At 42.2% G+C, this 24786-nt stretch overlaps 1 protein-coding gene across 5 annotated transcripts in view; it reads right to left on the bottom strand.

The window, feature by feature from the left end:
* Ogt (O-linked N-acetylglucosamine (GlcNAc) transferase) overlaps nt 1-24786 on the bottom strand; it is a 44827-nt gene that overhangs the window by 8043 nt on the left and 11998 nt on the right. For all 5 annotated transcript variants that reach the window (XR_007830197.1, XM_051142054.1, XM_051142052.1 and 2 more), the window contains exons 5-19: nt 23488-23604; nt 16630-16709; nt 15470-15665; nt 15059-15199; nt 14273-14373; nt 12357-12510; nt 12172-12273; nt 11645-11824; nt 9615-9773; nt 9407-9496; nt 5726-5851; nt 5026-5196; nt 4797-4913; nt 4528-4698; nt 1519-1671 (exon numbers count right to left, since the gene is read on the bottom strand). Coding sequence is in view for 4 of the 5 variants with exons in the window: in XM_051142054.1 (XP_050998011.1) it covers nt 1519-1671; nt 4528-4698; nt 4797-4913; nt 5026-5196; nt 5726-5851; nt 9407-9496; nt 9615-9773; nt 11645-11824; nt 12172-12273; nt 12357-12510; nt 14273-14373; nt 15059-15199; nt 15470-15665; nt 16630-16709; nt 23488-23604 (2058 nt within the window). In the remaining variant the exon portion in view is untranslated. The remainder of the gene's footprint in view (nt 1-1518; nt 1672-4527; nt 4699-4796; nt 4914-5025; nt 5197-5725; nt 5852-9406; nt 9497-9614; nt 9774-11644; nt 11825-12171; nt 12274-12356; nt 12511-14272; nt 14374-15058; nt 15200-15469; nt 15666-16629; nt 16710-23487; nt 23605-24786) is intronic.

Genomic DNA, 24786 nt, shown 5'->3' with positions numbered 1-24786 from the left:
CAGGGCTGTTACACAGAGAAACCTGATCTCCAAAAAACAAAAACAAAACAAAAAAAGAGCTGGAGAGATGGCTTAGTGGTTAAGAGTGATGGCTGTTCTTTCAGAGGTTCCAGGTTCAATTCCCAGCACCCACATGGTGGCTTACAACTGTAACTCCAGTTCCAGAAGACCTGGTACCTTCACACAGATAGACACACAGGCAAAACTTCAGTGTACATAAAAATAAAAAAATCTTTGTGCTGTTTGGTTCGGGAAAAAACTTTAAATAAATAAATGTTTTATAGCATGAAATAAGGTGTGGTGGTGCACACCTCATGCAGGTTCTAGGACAGCCAGGGCTAAATAGAGACCCTGTCTTCAAAAAATTAAAATAAATACAACAAAAAACTGGGGATATACCTCACTGCTACGGAGCTTGCCTACTGTGTATCACATCCTGAGCTTGATCCCCAAACACTGTGGAAAATAGGACAATATCAGAAGGGGAAGTCCAAACTGAAAATGGCTGTGGACATAGCTCAGTTGGTAGAGTCACTTGCCTAGCATGATTAAGGCCCAGTACCACATAAACCAGCTATGGTAGCAAACCCCTGCAATCCCAACACTTGGAGGTAGAGGCAGAATAAAGACAAGTTGAAAGTTAGCCTGTGCTATGTAACAAAGCCAGCCTGGGATACATGAGACCTCATCTCAAAACCAACAATACAAGTAACATTATACAGACTGAGTGGGTTGTATTTATGCATTTAAGAATACAGCACCCGGGGCTGGAGAGATGGCTCAGTGTTTAAGAGCACCGCCTACTCTTCCAAAGGTCCTGAGTTCAATTCCCAGCAACCACATGGTGGCTCACAACCATATGTAATGTGATCTGATGCCCTCTTCTGGCATACAGGTGTACATGCAGGCAGAACACTGTATACATAATAATAAATACATCTAAACAAACAAACAAACAAACCAAAAACCAAAAAAACCAAAGAATAAGCACACTCAGGGCGGTGGTGGTGCACGTCTTTGATGCTGGCATTCAGGAGGCAGAGGCAGGCAGAACACTGTGAGTTCAAGGCCAGCCTGGTCTACAAACCTAGTCCACAAACCTGGTCCAGGACAGCCAAGGCTACACAGAGAAACCCTGTTTTGAAAAACAACAACAACAAAAAGAATACAGCACACATACATACACCACCACCACCACCACCACCACTACTACTATCACCACTAAAAACAAACAAACAAACAAACAAAAAAACAACAACTACTACTACTACGGAAAAAAAAGCCATGAATTTCAAAGAGAGAAAGGGGAGTGAGTGTGTATGGGAGGGTTTGGAGGAAAGAAAAGGGGAAATATTACTGATTACATAATAATCTAAAAAAAAAAAAAAAAGATTTAAAACAACTGAAAAAAATCACAATTTGTGGAATGAATACAACAGTCCATAAACAAAAAAAGGGGACAGCTTCAGCAAGGTAGCCCATATACATGGGTATTATAACAAATCTACATATACTCACATTTGCCCACATCTGCAGGGTAGAAGGGTCAATTTTATATAACTGATTAAAGTTACAGTAAACAATGGCATCTTCTGGTAGCCCATACTGGGAACGGGTGGTTACAATAATGGTACGGGGAACCTCCTCTCCAGTTGCAGCCTTATTGTTTATCTAGAATAATGAAAAGAACATGATTAAATTTAGAGTTAACACAGGACAAGGAAGTTGCAGATATAGTTCAGATGGTATAAGGCATGTTGAGCATGCAAGAAGGCCTGGTTTTGATGAAGTGCATAAAACAAGGCATGGTGGTATACATCTATAATTCTAGCACTCAGAAGGTGGAGGCAAGAGGATCAAAGACCCCTAGCCAGCAGAAGCCTTCCAAAAAATAGCAACAGGCCAAGGGATGGGGCTATATCTATATAGCATCTGCTTATCTAGAATGCAAATGGGCCTGTATTTGATCCAACCCCCCCCCACCGCACACCCTTTCTCTCTCTTTCTTAATATAAATATGGTCTAGGACAGCCTCAACCTATACAGTAGTGTGCCACTCTGCCTGGCTTGGCTTGTTGTTGTTGTTTAAGACAGGGTCTCATGACGCTTTGGGTGGCCTGAAACTTTCTATATAGACCAGGGTGACCTCAAATTTGTAGGCAGGCAGATCTCTTGTGACTTTGAGGCTAGCTTGGCGCGCGCGCGCGCACACACACACACACACACACACACACACACACACACACACACACACGGGAGGGGGCGGCGCACTCGCACACGCTGGAGAGATGACTCAGCAGTTAAGAGCAACGGCTGCTTTACCAGAGGACAGGGCAGCTCTCACAACCATCTTTAATTCCAGTTCCAGGAGACTTTATGCCATCATCTGGCCTCCCTAGGCATCAGACATGTACATCGTACACAGACATACATTCAGGTAGCACTTATACTCTTAAAATAAAAATAAATAAGTACTTTTCAGAAAAAGAATGAATTCATAAGAAATTAAATGCTATAAGCATTTGAAGTCCTGTCCCTGAACTGTAAAGAGAAAATATTTCTGATATAGTTCAGTTTTAAAAAGTAAAAAAGCATCAAGTCTACAGAGAGAAACCCTGTCTCAAAAAACCAAAACAACAACAACAACAACAAATAAAAAAAACTATACCATTATTTTGATTTAGGAAGAACTAACTGCTCTAAATTCTTGCTTGAGTCAAGATACTGAAAAGGCAGGAGGGCTGCCAAGTTTTAAAACAAAAAACCAAACAGGGCTGGCTATGGTGGCCTTCAATCCCAGCACTCGGGGGGCGGCAGAGGCAGGCAGATCTCTGAGTTCAAGACCAATCTGGTCTGTATAGAATTCCAGGACAGCCAGGGCTACAGAGAGAAACTTGTCTCAAAAACCAACAACAAAACCCAGATATACTTAAAACTATATAATCAAGAGTAAGCTTTTTTGAACTCTGTTCTTTGTGACTAAAATACCCTTCTCTAAATCATACCTGCTCTCCAAGGCTAATTTCTTTTTTTTTTTTTTTTTTTAATTACATATACAGTGTTCTGCCTGCAAGAAGGCATCAGATTACATTATAGATGGTTGTGAGCCACCATGTGGTTGCTGGGAATCGAACTCAGGACCTCTGGAGGAGCAGACTGTGCTCCTAACAGCTGAGCCATCTCTCCAGCCCTCCAAGGTTAATTTCAATTACTTCTCTCCAAAGGGCCTCTTCTCCCAAGACTCTCCCCTCACACTGATGGTCAACTTCAACTAAGTCTTCACTTGCAAATCCTATACTTTTGAGGACCGTCTTAGGCTGTTACACGAGTATGGACATCTCAATAGAGTTGTTGACTCTTTTACACCCTTATGGGTAGAGCTATATATAGTTACCAATTCAAACATACAATATATACTCATGCCTGCCAGGGCAGTGGTAGCGCACGCCTTTAATCCCAGCACTTGGAAGGCAGAGGCAGCTGGATCACTGTGAGTTCGAGGCCAGCCTGGTCCACAGAGTGAATCCAGGGCAGCCAAGGCTACACAGAGAAACTCTGTCTTGAAAAACCAAAAAACCAAACAAACAAAATTAAAAAAATTAAAAAAAACAGAGCTGGAGAGATGGCTCAGAGGTTTAACAACACCATCTGCTCTTCCGAAGGTCCCGAGTTCAATTCCCAGCAACCACACGGTGGCTTACAAGCACCTGTAATAAGATCTGGTACCTTTTTGTGGTGAGCAGGCACACATGTGAGCAGAATACTGTATAAAAAATAAATCTCAAAAACAAAAACAAAACAAAATCCAATATATACTCATTACACTTAAGACATGAGCTCTAGCTGGGCAGTGGTGGCGCACGCCTTTAATCCCAGCACTCAGGAGGCAGAGGCAGGCAGGTTGCTGTTGAGTTCAAGGCCAGCCTGGTCTACAAAGCAAGTCTAGGACAGCCAAGGCTACACAGAGAAACCCTGTCTCGAACAACCAACAACAACGAAAAAAAGACATGAGCTCTAAAAAGTAATTCCATTTGCTGTCTGGCAAAAAAGACAAGGAATTATACTGCATTGTGCTGACTGTAATGATGTACCTCCAATACTACAGAACCACAGCAAAAAAGTACCAACAAGCATGGAAAAAGAGACTAGAGATTAATACAGGAACTGGTTGCTTTAAGAAGTATCTAAGCCAGGCAGCAGTGGCACATGCCTTTAAACGGGGAGGGGGGGGCAGATCTCTGTGAGTTTGAGGCCAGCCTAGTCTACAGAGTCAATCCCAAGACAGCCAGGGCTACACAGAGAACCCCTATCTTGAACCTCACCCCCTCCCCTACAAAAAACCATCTAAACTGGAAGGCTGCGAAGGATTTGGCTAGGGAAAGGGTGAGTTTACAGGCGCAAACTGCCATATGGTACCTAGAGATGAAAGTAACTGGCGCATGCCTGTGATCCCAGCACTTGGGAAGCAGGGGGGTCACTTAAAGGAATGGCTGCATGTATGTGATAAATAATTATGGTCTTTTCCACCTGTGTAGTTGCCAGTCCATTGCTAATACTGAATCCGTTGATTGTTATCTGAATCTGTCCTCTGTTAATCATTTCAATAACTGCTTCTGCAATCGTGTTCATGGGAATGACAGGCATATTAAGAGCCGTGTTACTGCTGTCTGCATTGTCACCTGCATCAGGACATTTCATCTGAAAAAAAAAAAAAAATCAGTGAGACAAAACGCATTATAAGAAAAATAAACACCAATTCAGTCTGCTTCCATGACAAATGATGGCTAGGTTCTGACCTTGACAATCTTCACATCTGGTAGACTATCAAGAAATGCTTTGAGATCGATGCCATTCAGAACTATCCGATTGTCATAAATGTGCCCGTTGGATTTAAAGTCGATGACTGCTTTTTTCTAATGGAAAAAAGTTTGAAAGACCCCTTTTAATACGGTGCATATGGACAGTAACAAATGGAAAAATGAACCACGTTCTCTGAATTCCCCCATGGTGTTGTTTTCTGCCTACCTTTAGGTGAGGGAACATATTTGCATGATCTCCAATAAAGAACGTATGGGGCATATAAGCCAGTTTCTCAGAATACTGCTCTGCAACTTCAGCTGGGGAAGTTTCCTGATCAGTGATGATATAATCCATGAACAGTGCACCACTAGTCCCAGGGTAACCCAGCCACATTGCCTTAAAAAAAAAAAAAAAAAAAAAAATCAGACCAGAACACCTAAGAACTTCTACCAATCTGTAAAACCAACAATTTACTGCAGGTGTGTGTGTGTGTGTGTGTGTGTGTGTGTGTGTGTGTGTGTATGTGTGTGGCAATTATCTCCCAAAGAAGTTTTTTTAACAGAGGATCGTCATCAAAGGGCTTCCAAATCATGTATGTATATAAACAAAATAAGAGAGGCTGGCTTCTTTAGCCAAGAGCAAGCCAGCAGCCTTTCATACTAACAATGTGAATGTTGAGGCGTTCTTCTAATGTGATAAACAAAGGAGCTGGTCATATAAAACCATGCAATGCCCGTCTCCATTGACATTTTACTGGTAAGCACTGTGTCTACACCCAAAAATCCATCCTCATGCATTCTAATACTCTTTTTTAAGATCAAAAATGCCTATCCTGTTGTTTTCAAAAGCAGTTAGCCAGATGGAGATAAACCAAATGCCACTGTCTTTTGAGTCTAGTACACATTGTGAATGAGCATCCTTTTACCTGAATAGGAGCTGGCCTGAGAGCGAAGAGCTCATTTCGAGCACCCTTTGTGTACCCATTCATGTTTACAAGGATGTGGATTCCATCTTGGTGGATGCGGTCAGCTGCTTTTCCATTACACGGAATCTATAGAATAGACAGTGAGAACTTGTAGAATCTTAAATTAATTCAATTTGTTCTAATGACATTAAACAGAATTCAGGTGGGTACAGCGGCTCACTCTTGGGTAATCCCAGTACTTGGGCGGTAGAAGCAAGAGGATGAGGAGTTAAACAGCAGCCTCAGGTCCAAGAGACTCTGCCTCAAACAAGCAGACGAAAAGGGAGATGAGAACCACGTCAATGAACTAAGTTAATGGAGGCAATATAAGGTTTAACACCACTACAATAACATCAAAGCATTAAAGAAATAGAAAATAAAGGAGCTAGGATTTGAAATAGACCTTCAAAAATGACTGAGAGGAGCCGGGCGGTGGTGGCACACACCTTTAATCCCAGCACTCAGGAGGCAGAGGTAGGTGGATCTCTGTGAGTTCGAGGCCAGCCTGGTCTACAGAGTGAACCCAGAACAGCCAAGGCTACACAGAGAAACCCTGTCTCAAAAAACAAAAAAACAAAAACAAAACAAAAAAAAAGAACTAGAGGCCAAGCACATTGTTACAAGCCTGGAAGCCAAGCATTCAGGAAACTTGAGACAAAAATCATATTGTTTGCCACCAGCCAGAGCTAAATACTTAAAACTCTGTCTCAATAAATAAATAAGTAAACCACATAACAAAAAATGACTAGAATTTTGACATAATATAATCTCAATGGAAAATGGTATAAATAGAAGACTAGAGATGACTCAGAGAGTAAAGTGCTTGCACCTGAGTTTGGATTCCAGCATCCATATTAAAAGCCAGAAGTACAGATGGCCATTGTGGTGCCTGTCTGTAATCCCAGCACTCTGAGAGACAGAGGCAGGAGGCAGGTGGATATATGAATTTGAGGCCAACCTGGTTTACAAAGTGACTCTGGGACAGCTAGTGCTAAACAGAGAAACCCTGTCTCAAAAAAGAAAAAACACACACACACAAAACAAACAACCCACCCACCACCAACAACAAAACCTAGGGTGGACGTATGCCTATAATCCTGACACCTGAAGAGTAGATTGACTACCTGGTAAAATCCTATTATAAGAAACAAAGGAGTGCTGGGCTAGAGATGACTTCGTGGCCAACAACATTTGCTGCTCTTGCAGGGCTCCATGTAGAACTCAGCACCCGCTGATTAATAACCATCTGTAACTCCATTTCCAGGGAATTCAATGCCTTCTGACCTCCAAAGCACCAGACACATACTTGATGAACATAAACACATGCATAACACTCATACAGATAAAGTAATCAAACATTTTAAGGCGGGGAGGAGGCATGGTGGTGCAGGCCTTCAGGATGAGTACTTGGAAGGCAGGACCAGGCAGATCTCTATATTTAAGACCAGCCTGGTCTAAACAGAGAGTTCCAAGCCAACTATGGAACATACACATAGTGAGTCTATAAATAAACAAAGAAGGAGGGAGCCATCCAGGCTTCACATTTGTAATTCTAGCACTAAGGAGGCAGAGTTCGAGGCTAGCCTTAGGCAACATTGGGAGTTTACAAGCAGTTCTGATTTCATAGTTGACGTTCTGCCTCAAGAAAAAAAAAAATCATCAAAGCTGGAAATGTAGCTCAGTTGGTAGAATGTGGGCCTAGTGTACACAAAGCCCTGCACTCAATGACCAGAACTGCATGAAACTAACCATGATCGGAACACAGGCCTGGGCTACCTGAAACACTGTCACAAATAAAATACTTTTGAAGTAGTAACTATACTCCTAAAGATACTGGTGTATAAATTTTATTAAATAACATGAATCTCCCAACTGTTCTAAGAAAACTTCAATTATTTACACATTCAATTATTTGTTTGTTGTTTATTGGTTATTTGAAACAGGGTGTCCCTATGTAGCTCTGGCTGGCCTGAAACTGCTAAACAGGCCAGGCTGGCCTCAAACTCACAGAGCTCTGCCTGCTAAGATCAAAAGCATGTGGCACCATATTTGGCCTTAATTATTTTTGAGGCAAGGTCTCTAGCACAGGCAGACCTTGAACTCCATGTATCCAAGGATGACCTTGAACCCTAATCCGACTGTCTCTAACTCCACCTCCAAAATGCTGAGATTATGGGTGTAAGCCACAACATCCAGTTTATGCAGTGCTAGGAATCAAACCCGGAGTGTTGTGCATAATAAGCAAGCACTCTACCTGCTGATCTATGCCCTGAATCTAATGATTTATATTTATACATGTGTGTTTACATGCAGATATATACATATTTATGCATATCATGTCTAATGTATACTGTATTACTAGTCACCCATATGACAATAGAGCCTACAAGAAAAGTCTATATATGTAGTAAATTTAATTCTCCCATAGGTTTCAACTTTAGTTCATTATAAAATTTGTAGAGAAAAGAAGAGAGCCAAATACAGAAATAAAGACAACCAACCAGTAGGGCATGGTAGCACATGCCTGAAATCTCAGAACTTAGGGCTGAAGAAAGAGTTATCACCACAAGCTCAAGGGCAACCAGATGTACATTGTGAGTGTCAGGCCAGACATGGCTAGCTACATACTGGGACTCCACCTCAACACTCCTCCTCCACTGCATTGCAAAAGAATAAAACACACACACACACACACACACACACACACACACACACACACACACGGATGGACAGACGGACGCAAACTCAGAAATATATAGGCTTTTTACCGCTGCTGCTGGTTTTTTTTTTTTAATGAAATGGGGCCTTACATACTAACTGGCCTCAAACTAACTGTTCAGCCAAGCCTGGCTTTTGAAAAAAAAAACCTCATCTTCTTAACACCACAAGATGTGTGTTCTTTAAACTATTTATCCTTCTTTTGTTTGTTCAACATATATTAAAAGTATCTTCTAAGCCAGGTGTGGTGGTGCACACCTGTAATCCCAGCACTCTGAGAGGCAGAGGCAGGCGGATCTCTGGGAGTTCGAGGCCAGCCTGGCCTACAAAGTGAGTCTGGGACAGCCAAGGCTACACAGAGAAACCCTGTCCTGAAAAAAAAAGAAGTGGCTTCTGTCTTGAATGCAAGCTCAATGTCCAGAATAGTTATATATCAAACATAGTTATACCACATTTCCATTTTATGTACAACTTCAACACATCATGCCAATTGTAAGTGTAAATGACCAAGGAAATAAGGACAAACTGCCCATATACAGTAGTTCCTCCTGTTTAATACCCATCACCAGAAATTACAAACTACCTTACGTATGAAGCCCTTGGTTCAACTCCTCATACAAACAAACAAACAAACAAACAAACCAATAAACAAAAACCCCACTATGTATCAGTAGGGTTTTTTCAAATTTGTTCAAAAATTTAAAATTAGAGAGTTAAAGACACATACTGTACTTGCAGAGGACCTGCATTTGCTCCCAGCACCCATGTAACCCACTGTAACTCCAAGTCTGGGAGATCTGACACTCTCTTCTGGTCTCCTAGGGCACCTGCCCTCATAGACACACATACGCATATACAAACACATATACATAATTAAATATAAAAAAATTTTTTTTTAAATGAAAGGATGTGAGTTTTACCTACCTGAGAAAGATCAATGAAATGATTAGCCTCTGCCATCACCTTCACTCGGAAGTTTGTACCATCATCTGGGCTCAAGGCGTAGCAGAATACCTGAAAGGCAGGGGGGAGTGAGGAGAGTATACTCAATAGCCTTGAGTCCAACCTTCTCAAAAGACAGTAAGCTTAATCCTAAAGATGACAGAAGAAAGCCACCAAAACCTGTTCTTACCTCAAATTTATCAGGATTGTGCATGCCTGGAATAGACTGCATAAGGTGTGAAGTAGGGTGATTTCCAAAGTCAGAACTCACATATCCTACACGCAATCGTCCATCACTGAGCTTCAAGTCTTTTGGATGTTCATATGGTGGTTTATGAAGGACATTAATCTACCAACAGAATACAATGCTCATTAGTAAAGTCAAATCGTGTAAATTTATATCTTTAAAAAACTGAGAACAGGCATGATAGATAGGGCCCATCTTTAATCCCAACCCTCAAGAGGCCAAGACATATGATCTCTGAGTTTGAGGCCAACCTGGTCTACACCCTGGGTTCCTGGCCAGTCGGTGTGACACAGTGAAACAAAACAAAACAACAAACATAAACAAGCATGTTGGTGCCTCCCCCCTGCCCCGAGACTCCTATGACTGGGAGGTGAAAGCATGAAGGGTCAGAGGTGAAAGTATGAAGGGTTAGAGGTTCAAGGTGATCCTCAACTACATAGTTTAAGGCCAACCTAGCATACATGAAACCTGTCTCAAAAGAAGTAAAATAAATTAAGATAGAAATCTGAAATCACATACACCCACACCTATGAAAACTTTTTGGACAGCAAACCTCATTTCATTCATGTGGCCATTTTTATGCCATCTAAGGAGTTTAGATCAGTTATGTGAGAGTTGCAGTGTGCATGATCCATACCTCACCTGTTCTGAGACCTATGAAACAGCCTAAACAGATCTCAAAAGCCTAAGAATGAAAACATGTGAATAGAGTATGAGAAACGTTACAGTATTTTAGGGAATTCTACAGAGAAGCATTTTTGGGGGAAAAAGGGAGGGAGGGAAGGAGGGAAGGAGGGAGGGAGGGAGGGAGGGAGAGAAGGAGGGAGGGAGGGAGGGAGGGAGGGAGGGAAGGAGGGAGGGAGAAGTTTAAATCTACCTCTCTGTTCCCTGGAGCAGATTCCAAACTTTATCAAGTCATGCTCTAAATATCAAAGTTGAGTATTTAATACCATAAGGTCTATTTAAACACCATGTGGGGTTTTTGTTGTTGCCTTTAGTATGTTTTTAAGATTTCTATTAAGTAAAGGGTTTCTGCTTGCTTTTGGTTTTCAAGTAGGAGCTGCTATGTAGCCCAGGCTGGCCTCAATTCACCATCCTCTGCTTGTAAGTGTTGAGATGACAGAAATACTGGGATTATAGGTTTACACAACCATGCTTAGCCTAGATTCCCACCTTAAAGGAAAACAACACCATTAGAAATGAAGGTCTCCATCCTCTGGAGTAAAGAGAGTTCAGCTGAAGACTGCTGAGGCCACTCTTTTTGGGTAGCATAACTCTAGATATTTTTATTTCAGGCCCACCAGCCCCATCATCTCAGTTCATTGCTGACGCGAGCCAGGCAGATCTCTGTGAGTTTGAGGCCAGCCTTGTCTACAATGTGAATCCAAGATAGCCAAGGCTACACAGAGAAATCCTAACTCTAGAAAAAAAGCCAAAAAAATCTCTATACAAGGTTAGGTTGACCATAAACTATATTTATGTTCAGTGAGAAACTATGGCCTTGTTTTCCCAGAAATTCCCCAACCATCAGCCCAGCTATTCCCAACTGCCTGGCACACTTTCAAGGTTAGCTAGAACTTCTTGTTAGCAAAAACTTGAGTCAGAGCTGACCACCCTGTTCCATCATCCAGCCCCCTGTATGAGCTAATTGAGGTTTTCACCTCTAAATATGCAATACAACTTCCTGTCAAAGACTGGGTTCAGATCCTGAACTGGCTGCCTCCCTGAGCTCAGAAAATAAAGCTTTCATTTTAAGTTTCTGTGTCTGAAGTGAGTTTTCTCAGCTTCCACCCCAAACTCAAAAAAGACAAGACACAGTGAAGAGTGATTGCCGGGGTAGCTAAGAAAGTTTCACTTCTCAGCTTGGGTGATGCTCACCATAGGCCAGTTGCTAAAGCCATACATCTGACTTATACAATGTTTTTCTTCATCTGCATTTTAGTTTATAACAAAAATATTAAAGCAAGAGTCACCTTATCTAAGCAGAGATTCCCATGCCTCTCTGCAATAGCCTTCCTGAAGCCGTGGGAAAGAGGGTACAGCATACTGTGATGAGGATGTACAGAAGGCAGCCTATTCTTCTCTAGCTGCTCAGCTACAATACTAACCAATTTCTTCATTCGTTCATCATAGTCTGTCCAATCACAGACAATCTAAAGGAAGCAAAAAACAATTATCACCCAGAAAACTTAGCCAAGGACTTCTTTTACAAATATTTGGGCTCCTAAAATAGGATTAGATAACATACTACAAACACAGTCTTGAGGTTGGCTCAGTGAGTAAAGGAGTTATGCCTGCAACCCACATGTTAAAAGGACAGAAATGACCCTGAAAGCTGCCGCCCTCTGACCTTCACCTGCTAAAAAACCAACCAACCAACCAAAAAACATAAACAAAGACAAAACGCCACTCTCTCCAACCAGGCCTGGATTATTATGGCATACAACAATTTAAAAAGTGGTAATAAAGAAAGAAAAATCACTAGACTATTACTCTTTACCTGTAGACAATGAGCCAAATTACAGTAAGCATCAGGAAAGTCAGGCTTAAGTTTCAGAGCTGTGCGGTAAGAAGCTATGGCTTCTGGGATATTTCCTGAATCCTAGAAGAAGAGATATCTTGTAAAGAACTTCCTACAATGAAACTTCAGTGCTAACATGCCCACATTAGAATAAACAGCAGTACCTTGTGAATGGAAGCCAGGTTGCTGTGTGCATCTGCAAAGGCAGGATTAATCTGAATGGCACGGGTATAACACTGCAAAGCTCCCTGAACATCCTGCATCTCCTTCAGAGTGTTTCCCATATTAGAATAAGCATCAGCAAATGTAGGGCTGATTCTGAGGGAGAAGACAAGGGTTTGATTATCATGTAAAATCTTTGATGTTATTAAAGCATTTGGGGGCTTTGACATGTGCTTTGGTGCTATAGCACTTGCCTACCAAGCCTGAGGCCTAGCTTGAATCCCCAGCACCAAAGAGGGAGGGGGAGTCATTTTAGTACCTGCCAAGTGCCAAACCTTTAATTATTAACTAATATATATATATATTTTTTTTTTCTGACACAGGATTTGTCTGTGTAGCCTTGGCTGTCCTGAACTTGCTTTGTAGATGAGGCTGGCCTCAAACTCACAGAGATCTGCCTGCCTCTGTCTCTGGAGTGCTGGCATGTGTCACCACACCTGGTTCAATAATACATTATTAAATAATAACAATACACTATTTAATAGTTGGGGCTCAGCAGTTAAAAGTTTTCACTGCCCCAGCACTCGAGAGGCAGAGGCAGGCGGATCACTGTGAGTTTGAGGCCAGCCTGGTCTACAAAGTCAGTCTAGGACAGCCAAGGCTACACAGAGAAACCCTGTCTCGAAACCCCCACCCCAAAAGTTCTCACTGCATTAATGTCCAGCTCTAGAGGCCCAAGCACCCTCTTCTCGATTTTGAATTCATCTTATACACATACATAGATACATAAGTAAAATAAATTGCTTTAAAGACTACAATAAGCCCAATGTGGTAGCACACACCTTTAATCCCAGCACACAGAGGGCAGAGGCAGGAGGATCTCTGTGAGTTCAAGGCCAGCCTGGTCTACAAAGTGAGTCCAGGACAGCCAGGACTGTTACAAAGAGAAACCCTGTCTCTAAAACAATCTGAACCAAAAAGTAATAACAACAATAAAGACAGACATTATACATGCCTTTAATCCCAGCACTTGGAAGGCAAAGGTAGGAGGATCTCTGTGAATTCTAGGCCAGCCTAGTTAACAGAATTCCAGGATAGTTAGGGCTACACAGTTTTTGTCTTCAAAAAACTAAAAATAAGTATGAGTAAATAAATAAATAAACAAATAACAAGTGGCTGGAGAGGTAGCTCAACAGTTAAGAGCACTGGCTGGTCTTCCCAAGGACCTGAGTTTGGTTACTAGAACCCATATCAGGCAGCTCAGAATCGCCTTTAACTTCAGCTCCAGGACATCTGTCGCCCTCTTCTGGCCTCTGTAGGGACCGACAAGCACTACATATACCCTTAACACAGATGAATAATTTAAAATGATTTTTCTTTTCTTTTCTTTTTTTCTGAGAGAGGGTTTTCTCTGTGTAGCCTTGGCTGTCCTGGACTCACTTTGTAGACCAGGCTGGCCTTGAACTCAAAGTGATCCACCTGCCTCTGACTCTTTGAATGCTGAGATTATAGGCATGTGCCACCGTGCCTGGCAATATAAAATGATTTTAAAGTTTAAAATAAAGAAGTCACGTGTGGAGGCACGCACCTTTAAACCCAGCACCTGGAAGGCAGAAGCAAGTGGATTTCTGTGAGTTCAAGGCCAGTCTGATCTACATAGTGAGTTCTAGAACAGCCAGAGCTATATAACGAAACCTTGTCTTTTTATTTAAAAAGTTTAATATAGAAATATATATGCATATAAATATGTGTACATATATGCATGCCACAACAATTAATGGAAAAAGAGGCCATGAGTTTGAGAGCAAGAGTGGTACAGGGGAGGGCTTCAGAGGGAAGGTTAGGAGGAAATAATGTAATTGTATTATAACGTAAAATAAAAAATGAAAACAGGAAAAAGCACCTCTGAGTTTCTTACCGTATGGCTTCCTTATAATGCATCAGCGCTTCCTGCAGCTTGCCCTGCTGTTGCAGCACACTTGCTAAATTGGAATGTGCAGCAGCAAACTCTGGGAAGACCTGCAGAGTGACGATCAGAGCTGACATTAAAGAGCAGAAAAGAGCCTCCCAGGTATCTCCCGCAACGCTTGAGAACTTGCCACCCCGTACCTCCACTTCTCTCCACCTTTCCCAAGTTTACTCATTCTTCAGGTCTAGTAGCTCAAATTCTACTGCTTCCTCCATTTTATACCTATCTTCATCTCAAACGTGAGGTACGCCTCTTGTTAGTCATGCTGAGCAAGGCAGCTTCCTTTCTGAACTCCTACCACCCCTCCTGACCACCAGACCCTGGCCTGAGCTGTTCATGGTAATAGCTTTACTTAGCTTACTAGATAATGTCTTTGTACACATCCCACCTACGCATACAATAATGAGCACAATGTGGGGCTGTGTGGCATGTCACAGGACCTTACATATATAATGAATGATCCTCTTTAAGCGGTGAAAGACAGCCGGGCGGTGGTGGCACACACCTTTAATCCCAGCACTTGGGAGGCAGAGGCAGGCGGATCTCTATGAGTCTACAACCTGGTCTACAGAGCCAGTTCCAGGATAGCCAGGGCTATACAAAGAAGCCTGTCTCAGGTTTTTTAAAAATAAAAAATAAAAATAAAAAAAGAGGTGAATGGCAGGCAAACTTAATTGCTTTCCTTCTATTGTCACACAAGCTAGGCTAAACACCCAGCCATAGCACTGAACATACTTCTAATGCTTTTCGATACAGGCGGACTGCCTCTTCAATGTTGCCCTGTTCCCGTTTGATATTGGCAAGGTTATTCAAAGAGTCTGCATGGGTAGGACACAGGCGAAGAGCTGTGTTATAACAATCTTCTGCCTCAGCAACCTGGAAAATAAAACAAACCACTCAAAAACTACACAGAAAAAAAAAAAAAAAAAATCAGAGAGCCCATGCTGTTCTAGTAATTTAAATAGCTGCATCATTGAGCCTAACGGCCGGTAACATACCACAAAATGGATACTTTCCAGTATCCGCCTCCTTCCCATCAACCAAAACTCCACCATAAAGCAATATAACCAGCCCGATACTTAATATGTACAATGAAGACTTTTCTATCACATAACAAAGAAGTAAAAATAGACTGAAGATCCTTACACTGCCCTTCTCTTTGAGAGCATTTGCTAGGTTGCAGTAAGCATCAGGGAAATGTGGCTGCAGTTCTATAGCTCGTCTGTAGGTGTCGATGGCCAGGTCTATTAGGCCTTGCTCATAGTATACACAAGCCAGGTTGCCGTGCACCACGGCATGATTTGGGCTCAAACTTAAGGCACGAAGATAAGCTGCCACCGCTCTGTGAGAGAAACAAAAATAAACATACAACACATATACACAAAATGTGACTAATATAAATACAGTAGTAGCAGTAGTAACAGCAGCAGAGAGTAGCAGTAGCAGTAGCAGTAGTTAGTAGTAGTGTGTTCATGACGTGTACAGGTTGGTACAGACCACGGTGTACATGCGGAAGTTAGAAGATAACTTTTGTGAACTTGGTCCTCTCCTTCATTGTGGGTTCCAGGAATCAAACTCAGGTCATAGGTCATCAGGCTTGCACTTTTACCTACTGAGTCACCTTGTCCCACCAAAGTCCAACTAACTTTAATGAATCGTTATTACAATTAACTCTAAATACACTACAGCAAAACTTTCGATTAGTTTTAAGGAATGGCAATGAACTTATGATATATCTGAATTGCATACCAAATCACATTTTTTATAAAAATGTGTTTTGTGTGTGTGTGGTTTTAAGAACTGAACTTAGGGCCTCATGCATGCTAAACAAGGGCTCTGCCACTGGGCAAACTCCTTGGCCCTGCATTTTTATTTTGGGGTTTGGTTTTGGTTTTTTTGAGATAAGCTTTTACTCTATTGGGAGGCAGAGGCAGGAGGATTGCTGTGAGTTTCAGGCCAGCCTGGTCTACAAAGCGAGTCCAGGCCAGCCAAGGCTACACAGAGAAACCCTGTGTCCAAAAACAAAACAAAACAATTTTTTAAAAAGATTTTACTCTATAGCTTAGGCTGGCCTCAAATGCTGAGCAACCCCTTCTCAGTTGGCCTCTCAACTAGGTGGAAAGATAAAAGCATTCAGGAAAGCCAACAAGGGAAAGTTATCCAACAACATCTGTAAGTAAAATGTAAGAAAGCAGGCAGCAGGAGGGAAAACTACACTCTAGAAACATGTACTTCAAGAAGCTGTTGTCACATTTTAATCCAAACTCCGCAAAGACAAGTATATTGATCAAAGAAAACATTCTCACCTGTCAAAAATGCGTGCCTCTTTCAAGACATTTCCTAAATTGATATAAGCATCCAGAAAATTTGGGTCAAGCGTGACAGCCTAAAATTACAAGACAGTTACTTAGAAAAAGATAGGATTTTGTCAGATTAACTTCTCTTTTTTTTTTTTGAGACAGGGTTTCTCTGTGTAGCCTTGGCCATCCTGGACTCACTTTGTAGACCAGGCTGGCCTCGAACTCACAGCGATCCGCCTGCCTCTGCCTCCCGAGTGCTGGGATTAAAGGCGTGCGCCACCACACCCGGCTCAGATTAACTTCTCATTCACCTTCTATTCTCAAGTGGTATTAGATATCCAATTACAGTTTCTAGAATAAATATCTGTTTTTTTAAAACATTTCTTAGCCGGGCACAGTGGTGCACACTTTTAATCCCAGCACTTAAGGAGGCAGAAGCAGGTGGATATCTGTGAGTTCAAGGCCAGCCTGGCCTACAAAGTGAGTCCAGGACAGCCAAGGCTACATAGAGAAACCCTGTCCCAAAAACGAAAAACAAACAAAATAAACAAACAAAATAAACAAACAAAATTTCTTATTTAGTTCCCTCTCATCTGTAAGCCTTCATTAATATTACAATAACTGGAAAGAGGGGCTGAGCGTGCAGCTCAGTGAGTGACAAGGCATCCTCAAATGCTGCGTTCCAGTCCCTATACCAAGAGAAAGGAAAAAGCAAAAACCTTCTCAGGAGCAAAATGGATCTGATTTACCTGAGCAGCATACTGTTCTTTTGTTATATCTGTGCTTTGAGACAGGGTCTTACTATGTAGCTCTGTCCAGGCTGGCTTCGAATTCCTAGAGATTCACCTGCCTCTGCCTCCCAAGCGCTGCCATTCAAAGGTACGTGCCACCATACAGAGTGTTTCAGTATTTCTAAGGATGGGCCCTATTTTATTCAGGCAGTCAGTTTAACTCTTCTAAGAGATACTGGCAGAAACAAGCAGTGAGCTCTTAATAAAGTATGTATGTACCTGTGTTCCATAAACACAACCCAGCTAGTCCTCAGTAAAATATGTAATTAGAGCTGTAACATTGAGCAAGTCCTAGCAAAGCCTATATATAATCCAAGCAGTTGGGAAGCCAAGACTGGAGCATACAGAGTTCAGGTCATCCTCAGCTGCACAACAAGTCTGAAGGCAGCCTGGGGCTATGATAGACATTTTTTCAAAACAAACAAATGAAATTCTGGTCCTGGGAGCAGCTGGGTGGTAGAATGCTAGCCTAGCATACATAAGGCCCTAGAAAGATATTCCTCTAGAAAACTAAGTGAAAATTTAACAAAAACCCTGAAAAGATAAAGGCAATAAGTAATTTCATGTCTTTTAAAGATCCCTAGAAAGACTTCCTCTTTATATAGATAACAGACAAGTCTCTATCAGATAAAGACCTGACACATATAACCTACATTATCTCCAGTCATAGATATCTCAGCTTTTGGTTTTGAAGTAAGGTCTACTCTGCAGCTAGCCCAGGCTATCAGAGAATTCCCTATGGAGCCCAGTGTGACCCAGAACTCACAGCAATCCTCCTGTCTCAGCCTCCCAAGGACTGAGATTATATGCATGGACCACACCTGGGCTTTATAAAAACTTTTTATGGAAAATTTCAAAAATACATGAAAGCAGGGAAGACAGCAAACCCATGTCTTAGCTCATCATCTTTATTAATTCATCAATCATGTTGGCTGGTTATTTAATATGTATTCAAACCTATTCTCCCTTTCTCCAGGTAATTTTAAAGCAAATCTCAAACATCTCATCCCCTTTAAAAATATGGAACCTAGGGAGGAAACAAGAATCCTATTTCAGCTGGGCATGGTGGCACACGCCTTTAATCCCAGCACTCGGAAGACAGAGGCAGGTGGATCTCTGTGAGTTTGAGGCCAGCCTGGTCTACAAAGTGAGTTTAGGACAGCCAGGGCTACACAGAGAGACCCTGTCTCGAAAAACAAAACAAAACAAAACAAAAGGAATCGTTTTCACTCCAACATAACCACACTATCGTTAAAAAATGAGCTAAGAAGGGTGGTGCACGCCTTTAACCCAGCATTTGGGAGGCAGATGGGAGGATCTGTGAGTTCCAGGCCAGAGTTAGATGGTGGCAATGTCAAGGAGACGGGGTGTAGAGAGAGCTCAGTAGTTAAGGCACAAGATGATCTGGCAGAGGACCTGAGTTCAGTTCTTAAATCCTTACCAGGGGACTCACAACCACCTGCAACTTCAGGGACAGGTGTGTTCCAACACTCTCTTCTGGCCTCCACATAGACATGCACACAAACACACACACACACACACACACACACACACACACACACACACACACACACACACACACACACACACAGGACCTGAGTTCAGTTCTTAAATCCTTACCAGGGGACTCACAACCACCTGCAACTTCAGGGACAGGTGTGTTCCAACACTCTCTTCTGGCCTCCACATAGACATGCACACAAACACACACACACACACACACACACACACAATTAAATTTAAAAATCTTTAAAAAAAAAAAAAAAAAGACACTTCCAAGACCAAATATCCAGTCAGTGAACCCATTTCTGTTTAACTTCAGTGAGTTTCCAAAGAGGAGTCACAAAAGTTAGCAACAAGCTTTAAATCATCCGTTAAATGTTTTTTTAGTAGGATCCTGGAACTCATTATAAAAGCCAGACAGGTCTATCTATAAACCTTGAACTCACAGGGCTGACTGCCTCTGCCTTCTGAGGGCTGGAACTAAAGTCATGTGGCACCAACTGCACCTGGATATTCTCTAATTCCTTAAAAAAGGAAAACACGTGGAGATGGCTCAGCTGTTAGGAGTGCTTGCTGGCCTTCCAGAGAACTGGAGTTTGGCTCCCATACCCCATATGTCAGGTGGTTCACAACGGCCTCCAAACTCCAGCCAGGAAACCCCACACCCTTTTCTAGCTTCCATGAGCAGATACAAGCAACATGCACAAATACATCACCATACATTTATGATCATACAATTATGATGTACACAGTGCTCTGCCTGCATGTACACCTACAGGCCAGAAGAGGGCACCAGATCTCATTACAAGTGGTTGTGAGCCACCATGTGGTTGCTGGGAATTGAACTCAGGACCTCCGGAAGAGTAGTCAGTGCTCTTAACCACTGAGCTCCAGCCTCTTGATTTGTTTTTTTGAGACAGAGTTTCTCTGTGTAGCCTTAGCTGTCCTGGATTCACTTTGTAGACCAGGCTGGCATGTAACTCAAGAGATCTCTCAGCTTCTACTTCCCCAAGTGCTGGGATTACAGGCATGCGCCACCATGCCTGCCTCAGATCACTATCCTAGATAAGTTCACAGTGAACATTTCTGCTGATGAAATCCATCTGATCTTTTTTGTTTTGTTTTGCTTTGCTTGTTTTTCGAGATAGGGTTTCTCTGTGTAACAGTTCTGGCTGTCCTGGACTCACTTTGTAGACCAGGTGGGCCTAGAACTCACAGAGATCTGCCATCCTCTGCTTTCCAAGTACCGAGATTAAAGGCATGTGCCACCATGCCCAGCCTCCCTCTGGTATCTTTTAACATATTTAACTGTTCCACACATTTCCCAGAAACTATGTGTATGGGTGTTTTGTTTGCATATGTATCTGTGCACTTAATATGTGTGCCTGGTTTTCTCAAAGGCCAAAAAAGGACTTCAGATCACCTCAGACTTGAGTTTTAAACAGTTCTAATGTACCATCTTAATTGTTACATGTACCAGTCACCGGGCAGTGGTGGCTAATGCTTTGAATCCCAGCAGCATTTATTACATAACCCTTCCTTTATTACATAGAATCCTCTTTATAAAGAGGATTCAGGGTGTAGTTCAATGGTAGAATGCTTGTCCAGCATGTACAAACCTAAGGTTTCATTCCTCCCATCACATACAAAAACAAGCTTTGGCTGACCAAACAAACAGTGTATGTTGTCTATGGCTGACAATACAGTTTGATTTGTATATATGCTGTCAAAAGAGCAATCAAAACCAGGTGTGCTGCACACAGCCTTAATCCTTGAACCTAGGGGCCAGATGAAGGAATATAATTCTGAGTTCTAGGCCAGCCTGAGCTCCAGGACAGGCTGTTTCAAAAACAATAAGCCAGGTGTGGTGGCACACACCTTTTATCCCAGCACTTTGGAGGCAGATCTCTGTGAGTTTGAGGCCAGCCTGGTCTATGAAGGGAGTCCAGAGCAGCCAAAGCTATACAGAGAAACCCTGTCTCAAAAAACTGTAATAATCATAGTCATAGTAGTAGTAGTAATAGTAGTAATGATGATGAGGATGAGGATGAGGATGATGATAATAATAATAGTATCACCTCACCAAGTTCCTTTTTTGAAAATATGAACATTTGAACACCTACTCTTTTTTTTTTTTTTAATTCTTTTTGGTTTCGGTTTTTTGTTGTTGTTTTGCTTTTTTAGATGGGGTCTCACTATATAACCCTGGAATTCTCTATGTAGACCAGGCTTGGCCTGGAACTCACAAAGCCTTTGCTGGAACTAGGGGCATGTGCCACCACTTCCTGACTTAAAAATCTATTCTTACTAGGCTTGGCAGCACACGCCTATAATCCCAAGCACTGAGGAAGTAGAGGTGAGAGGACCAAGTTCCAGGGGTGGCTAGGCTACATAATGCCTGCATCAAAATAAATTTATGTGAAGGGTTTGCTTTAAAAAAAAAAAAAAAAAGACTTATTTATTTATTATGTATACAATGCTCTGCCTACATGTAGGCCTGAATGCCGTAAGAGAATATCAGATCACATTATAGATGGTTGTAAGCCACCATGTGGTTGCTGGGAATTGGAACTCAGGACCTCTGGGAGTGCAGTCAGTACTCTCAACCTCTGAGCCATCTCTGAAGTCCCAGGTTTGCTTTTTTAATTTTTAAAAATATTTCATGTTATTATTACTATTGTTCCGTATATGTATACGTGTGGTGGAGCTCATCCATGCCACGTGCACACGTGGGAAGCTGAGGACAACTTTGTAGAGTCAGTTGTTCTCTCCTTCCCCCTTGGGCTCTGGGGACTGAACTCAGCAACCAATTTTACCCACTAAGTCATCTCCCCAACCTCTTTTAAGATTCTGTTGTTCTGCCTGGTCAGCCCCCCTATTTTTGAGCCAGAGTCTCTCACTGAGCCTGGATCTCACCAATGTGGCTAGGCTGGCTGAGCAGCCACTGAGGTCCAGGGACCCTCCTCCCTCTACCTCTCCAGCCTGATACTGGCTAAATGCAACCAGTTAGCTATATTTGTTCTGCTTGCATTTAAAATGAGGCATAAGCAACAAAACACAAAAGACAAATACAATCAGTTAAAACTATACCCAGCAAAGAAAATCATTCTCAGAGGGAAAAGACAATTCATGGTGGCTAAAAATATTGCAAAGCACACATCTGAGAAGGGACTATATTAACAATATGTAAGGACCTAAAACAACACAAAAAGGACAAATAAATGTTAAGTTTTAAAAGTGGGCAAAAAATCTGAATAGTTATTGCTCAAATAAAAGCCAGGTGTCATGGTACCCACCTATAACACCAGCACTGAGGAAGCTAAGGCAGAATTACAAGTTCAAAGTTTGGGGCTGGAGAGATGGCTCAGAAGTTAAGAGCACTGAGTGCTCCTATAGAGGACCCTGGTTCAGTTCCCAGCACCCACATGGTAACAGACATACTTCAAGCAAAACACTTATACACATCAAAGATAAAAGTAAATGAGTCTTTTAAAAGTTGAACTCGTTGGGCATGGTAGTGCACGCCTTTAATCCCAGGATTAGGGAGACAGAGGCAGGCGGATCTCCGTGAGTTCAAGGCCAGCCTGGTCTACAGAGTGAGTCCAGGACAGGACAGCCAGGACTGTTACACAGAGAAACCTTGTCTCAAAAAACCAAAAAACAAACAAACAAACCACAACAACAACAAAAGTTGAAATTGAACTCAAAACCATCCTTAGCTATATGAGTCCCTTAAAAAAAAAAAAAAAAAAGAAAGAAAGAAAAGTGTACGAGGAAGTAAATAGATACTTCTTTTCTTTCTGGTATGACAAGTTATTCCAGACAATGTCGGATTATTTCCTCTTCCAGACTTGGAATCAGCTTTTTCATCAGGACACACGGAACCCTCCAGTACTCTCCCTCATGTGGCTGGCTGTGTCATTCTTCAGCGTACCCATCTATAACCCACACTACTACTGCTTCACTCTGAAGACACCTTACTTCTTTGGGGGGGAAACAAAGCAATTTAAAACCAGATGGGGTAATTTATGCCTGTAATCTGAGCACTCAGGAGGCTGAAGAGGATTGCTACCAGGTTAAAGGTCAACCTGAGCCATGTAGTACCAAGCCATTCTATACAGAGTGAGACCTTCTCTCAAAAACTCCAGACTAGGGGCTGGAGAGATGGCTCGGTGGTTAAGAGCCCTGTCTGCTCTTTCAAAGGTCCTGAGTTCAATTCCCATCAACCACATGGTGGCTCACAACCACCTGTAATGAGATCTGGTGCCCTCTTCTGGTGTGCAAGCTCACAATGCAGGCAGAACACTGTATGTATAATAAATAATAAATCTTAAAAAAAAACAACTCCAAACTAATGATGATAATAAATAAAAAGGCATTTTCAATTACTAAAGTATATTCGCAGTACAAATCTCAAGAATTGTCATATCAATATGCCACCTGCAAATGCTGCAACACTGTCAGGGAAACAAAAACATTACTCAGCTGGTTAAGTAAATGCCTGTTTTATTCTAGTTAGAACGTTCTGTACATATCAACATTTCATAGCTATCAATTATTAATGACTAACCTTTTCAAAGTGATGAATTGCCAGCCAAATCTCCCCTTGTGCATTGAAAACACAGCCGAGATTACTCCAAGCTACTGCAAAATTTGGTTGCGTCTCAATTGCTTTCAAATAACATGCCTTAGGAGGGTTTAATGAAAGAAGACGAGAGGGGAAGGAGATAAGGGGAAAGGGGAAAATTTGTAAAGGGAAAAAAAAAAGATCGGGGAGGGGGAAGAAGGTGATATCATTATTTCTTCTCTGACCAGCCAAAAGTGACCCTGCAGCATAGGCTCGCTTGCGCCAAAACTAATGCGCTGCCACAGCTGGCTGCTCCTGCGCCTGCGCCACCAGAACCCAAGTGCAAACCACCATGTTCAGTTCTGCCAACCAAGGAGCAATCCTCATCCCGGGACCCATCTGGGAGATCGGATGTCACCAAATACTAATGTCAGACTTCTCTTATCTGAACACCTATGGGCTCGAGGACACCATGAAGTTGAAACTCCCCCAGCCCACCCTCCCCAAAATGTGCTCTGCAAAGTGCTAAGACCTGTCACAGGAAAAACCAAACCAAACCAAAAAAAAACAAAAACAAAACCAAAACACTCTCCCAGGTTTCATCATCAAATCAAACAGGAAAACAGAAAACAGGTTTGGTTCTTAAACTGGGTATGGGGGGAAGCAAGCCTGTGACCTAAGCACTTGGGAGGTGCGGCAGACAAGAGGATCATAAATTCAAGCTCATCCTCAGCTATAAAGCGAGCTGCAGGGCAGAGACTCAACAAAGCAAACAAGAAAAAGTTTCTTTCCTACAGAACTTTCCCAAACTTTCAATCTCTCATCATGTATTTTATTAGAAAGCCAAAAAGTTGAGGGAAATGCTGCTCATGTGTTCTTTTTTAAGATCAAAGCTAAGCTACTGAGCCATACAAAAAGATGTTTTCCGCAAAGCCAGTCATCATTTAGACTTTCAGTTTCAGACTCACAACACCCCTCTCTTCTGAGGAGGAAGAAAATAAAAACCTCACATAACAGGATTGCACCTAGGTTGAGGTCCCTGTAATGCGAGCGCAAACATCGCTGGCGCCACCTAACAGCATCGCGCCGCGCAATCGCTGCGAACTGCTGCGCCACATAGACCACCCCTAGACGCAGCAAACGGCCAACCAGATCCATTAATCTACTAGACAGGCCCGTGGAGAATATTTGCTTAATGAGATTACTTGGACTCAAGGTACGTTAAAACCCAATTTTATCCAAAAAGGCTACAGAATAGGACTGAGAGAGCCAGTCAATCAGATTACTCATCTAGTCAACCGT

This window comes from Acomys russatus, chromosome X (genome assembly GCF_903995435.1).
Source record: "Acomys russatus chromosome X, mAcoRus1.1, whole genome shotgun sequence".
Classification (NCBI taxonomy): Eukaryota; Metazoa; Chordata; class Mammalia; order Rodentia; family Muridae; genus Acomys; species Acomys russatus.
This window is presented reverse-complemented; position numbering and strand designations above follow the sequence as displayed.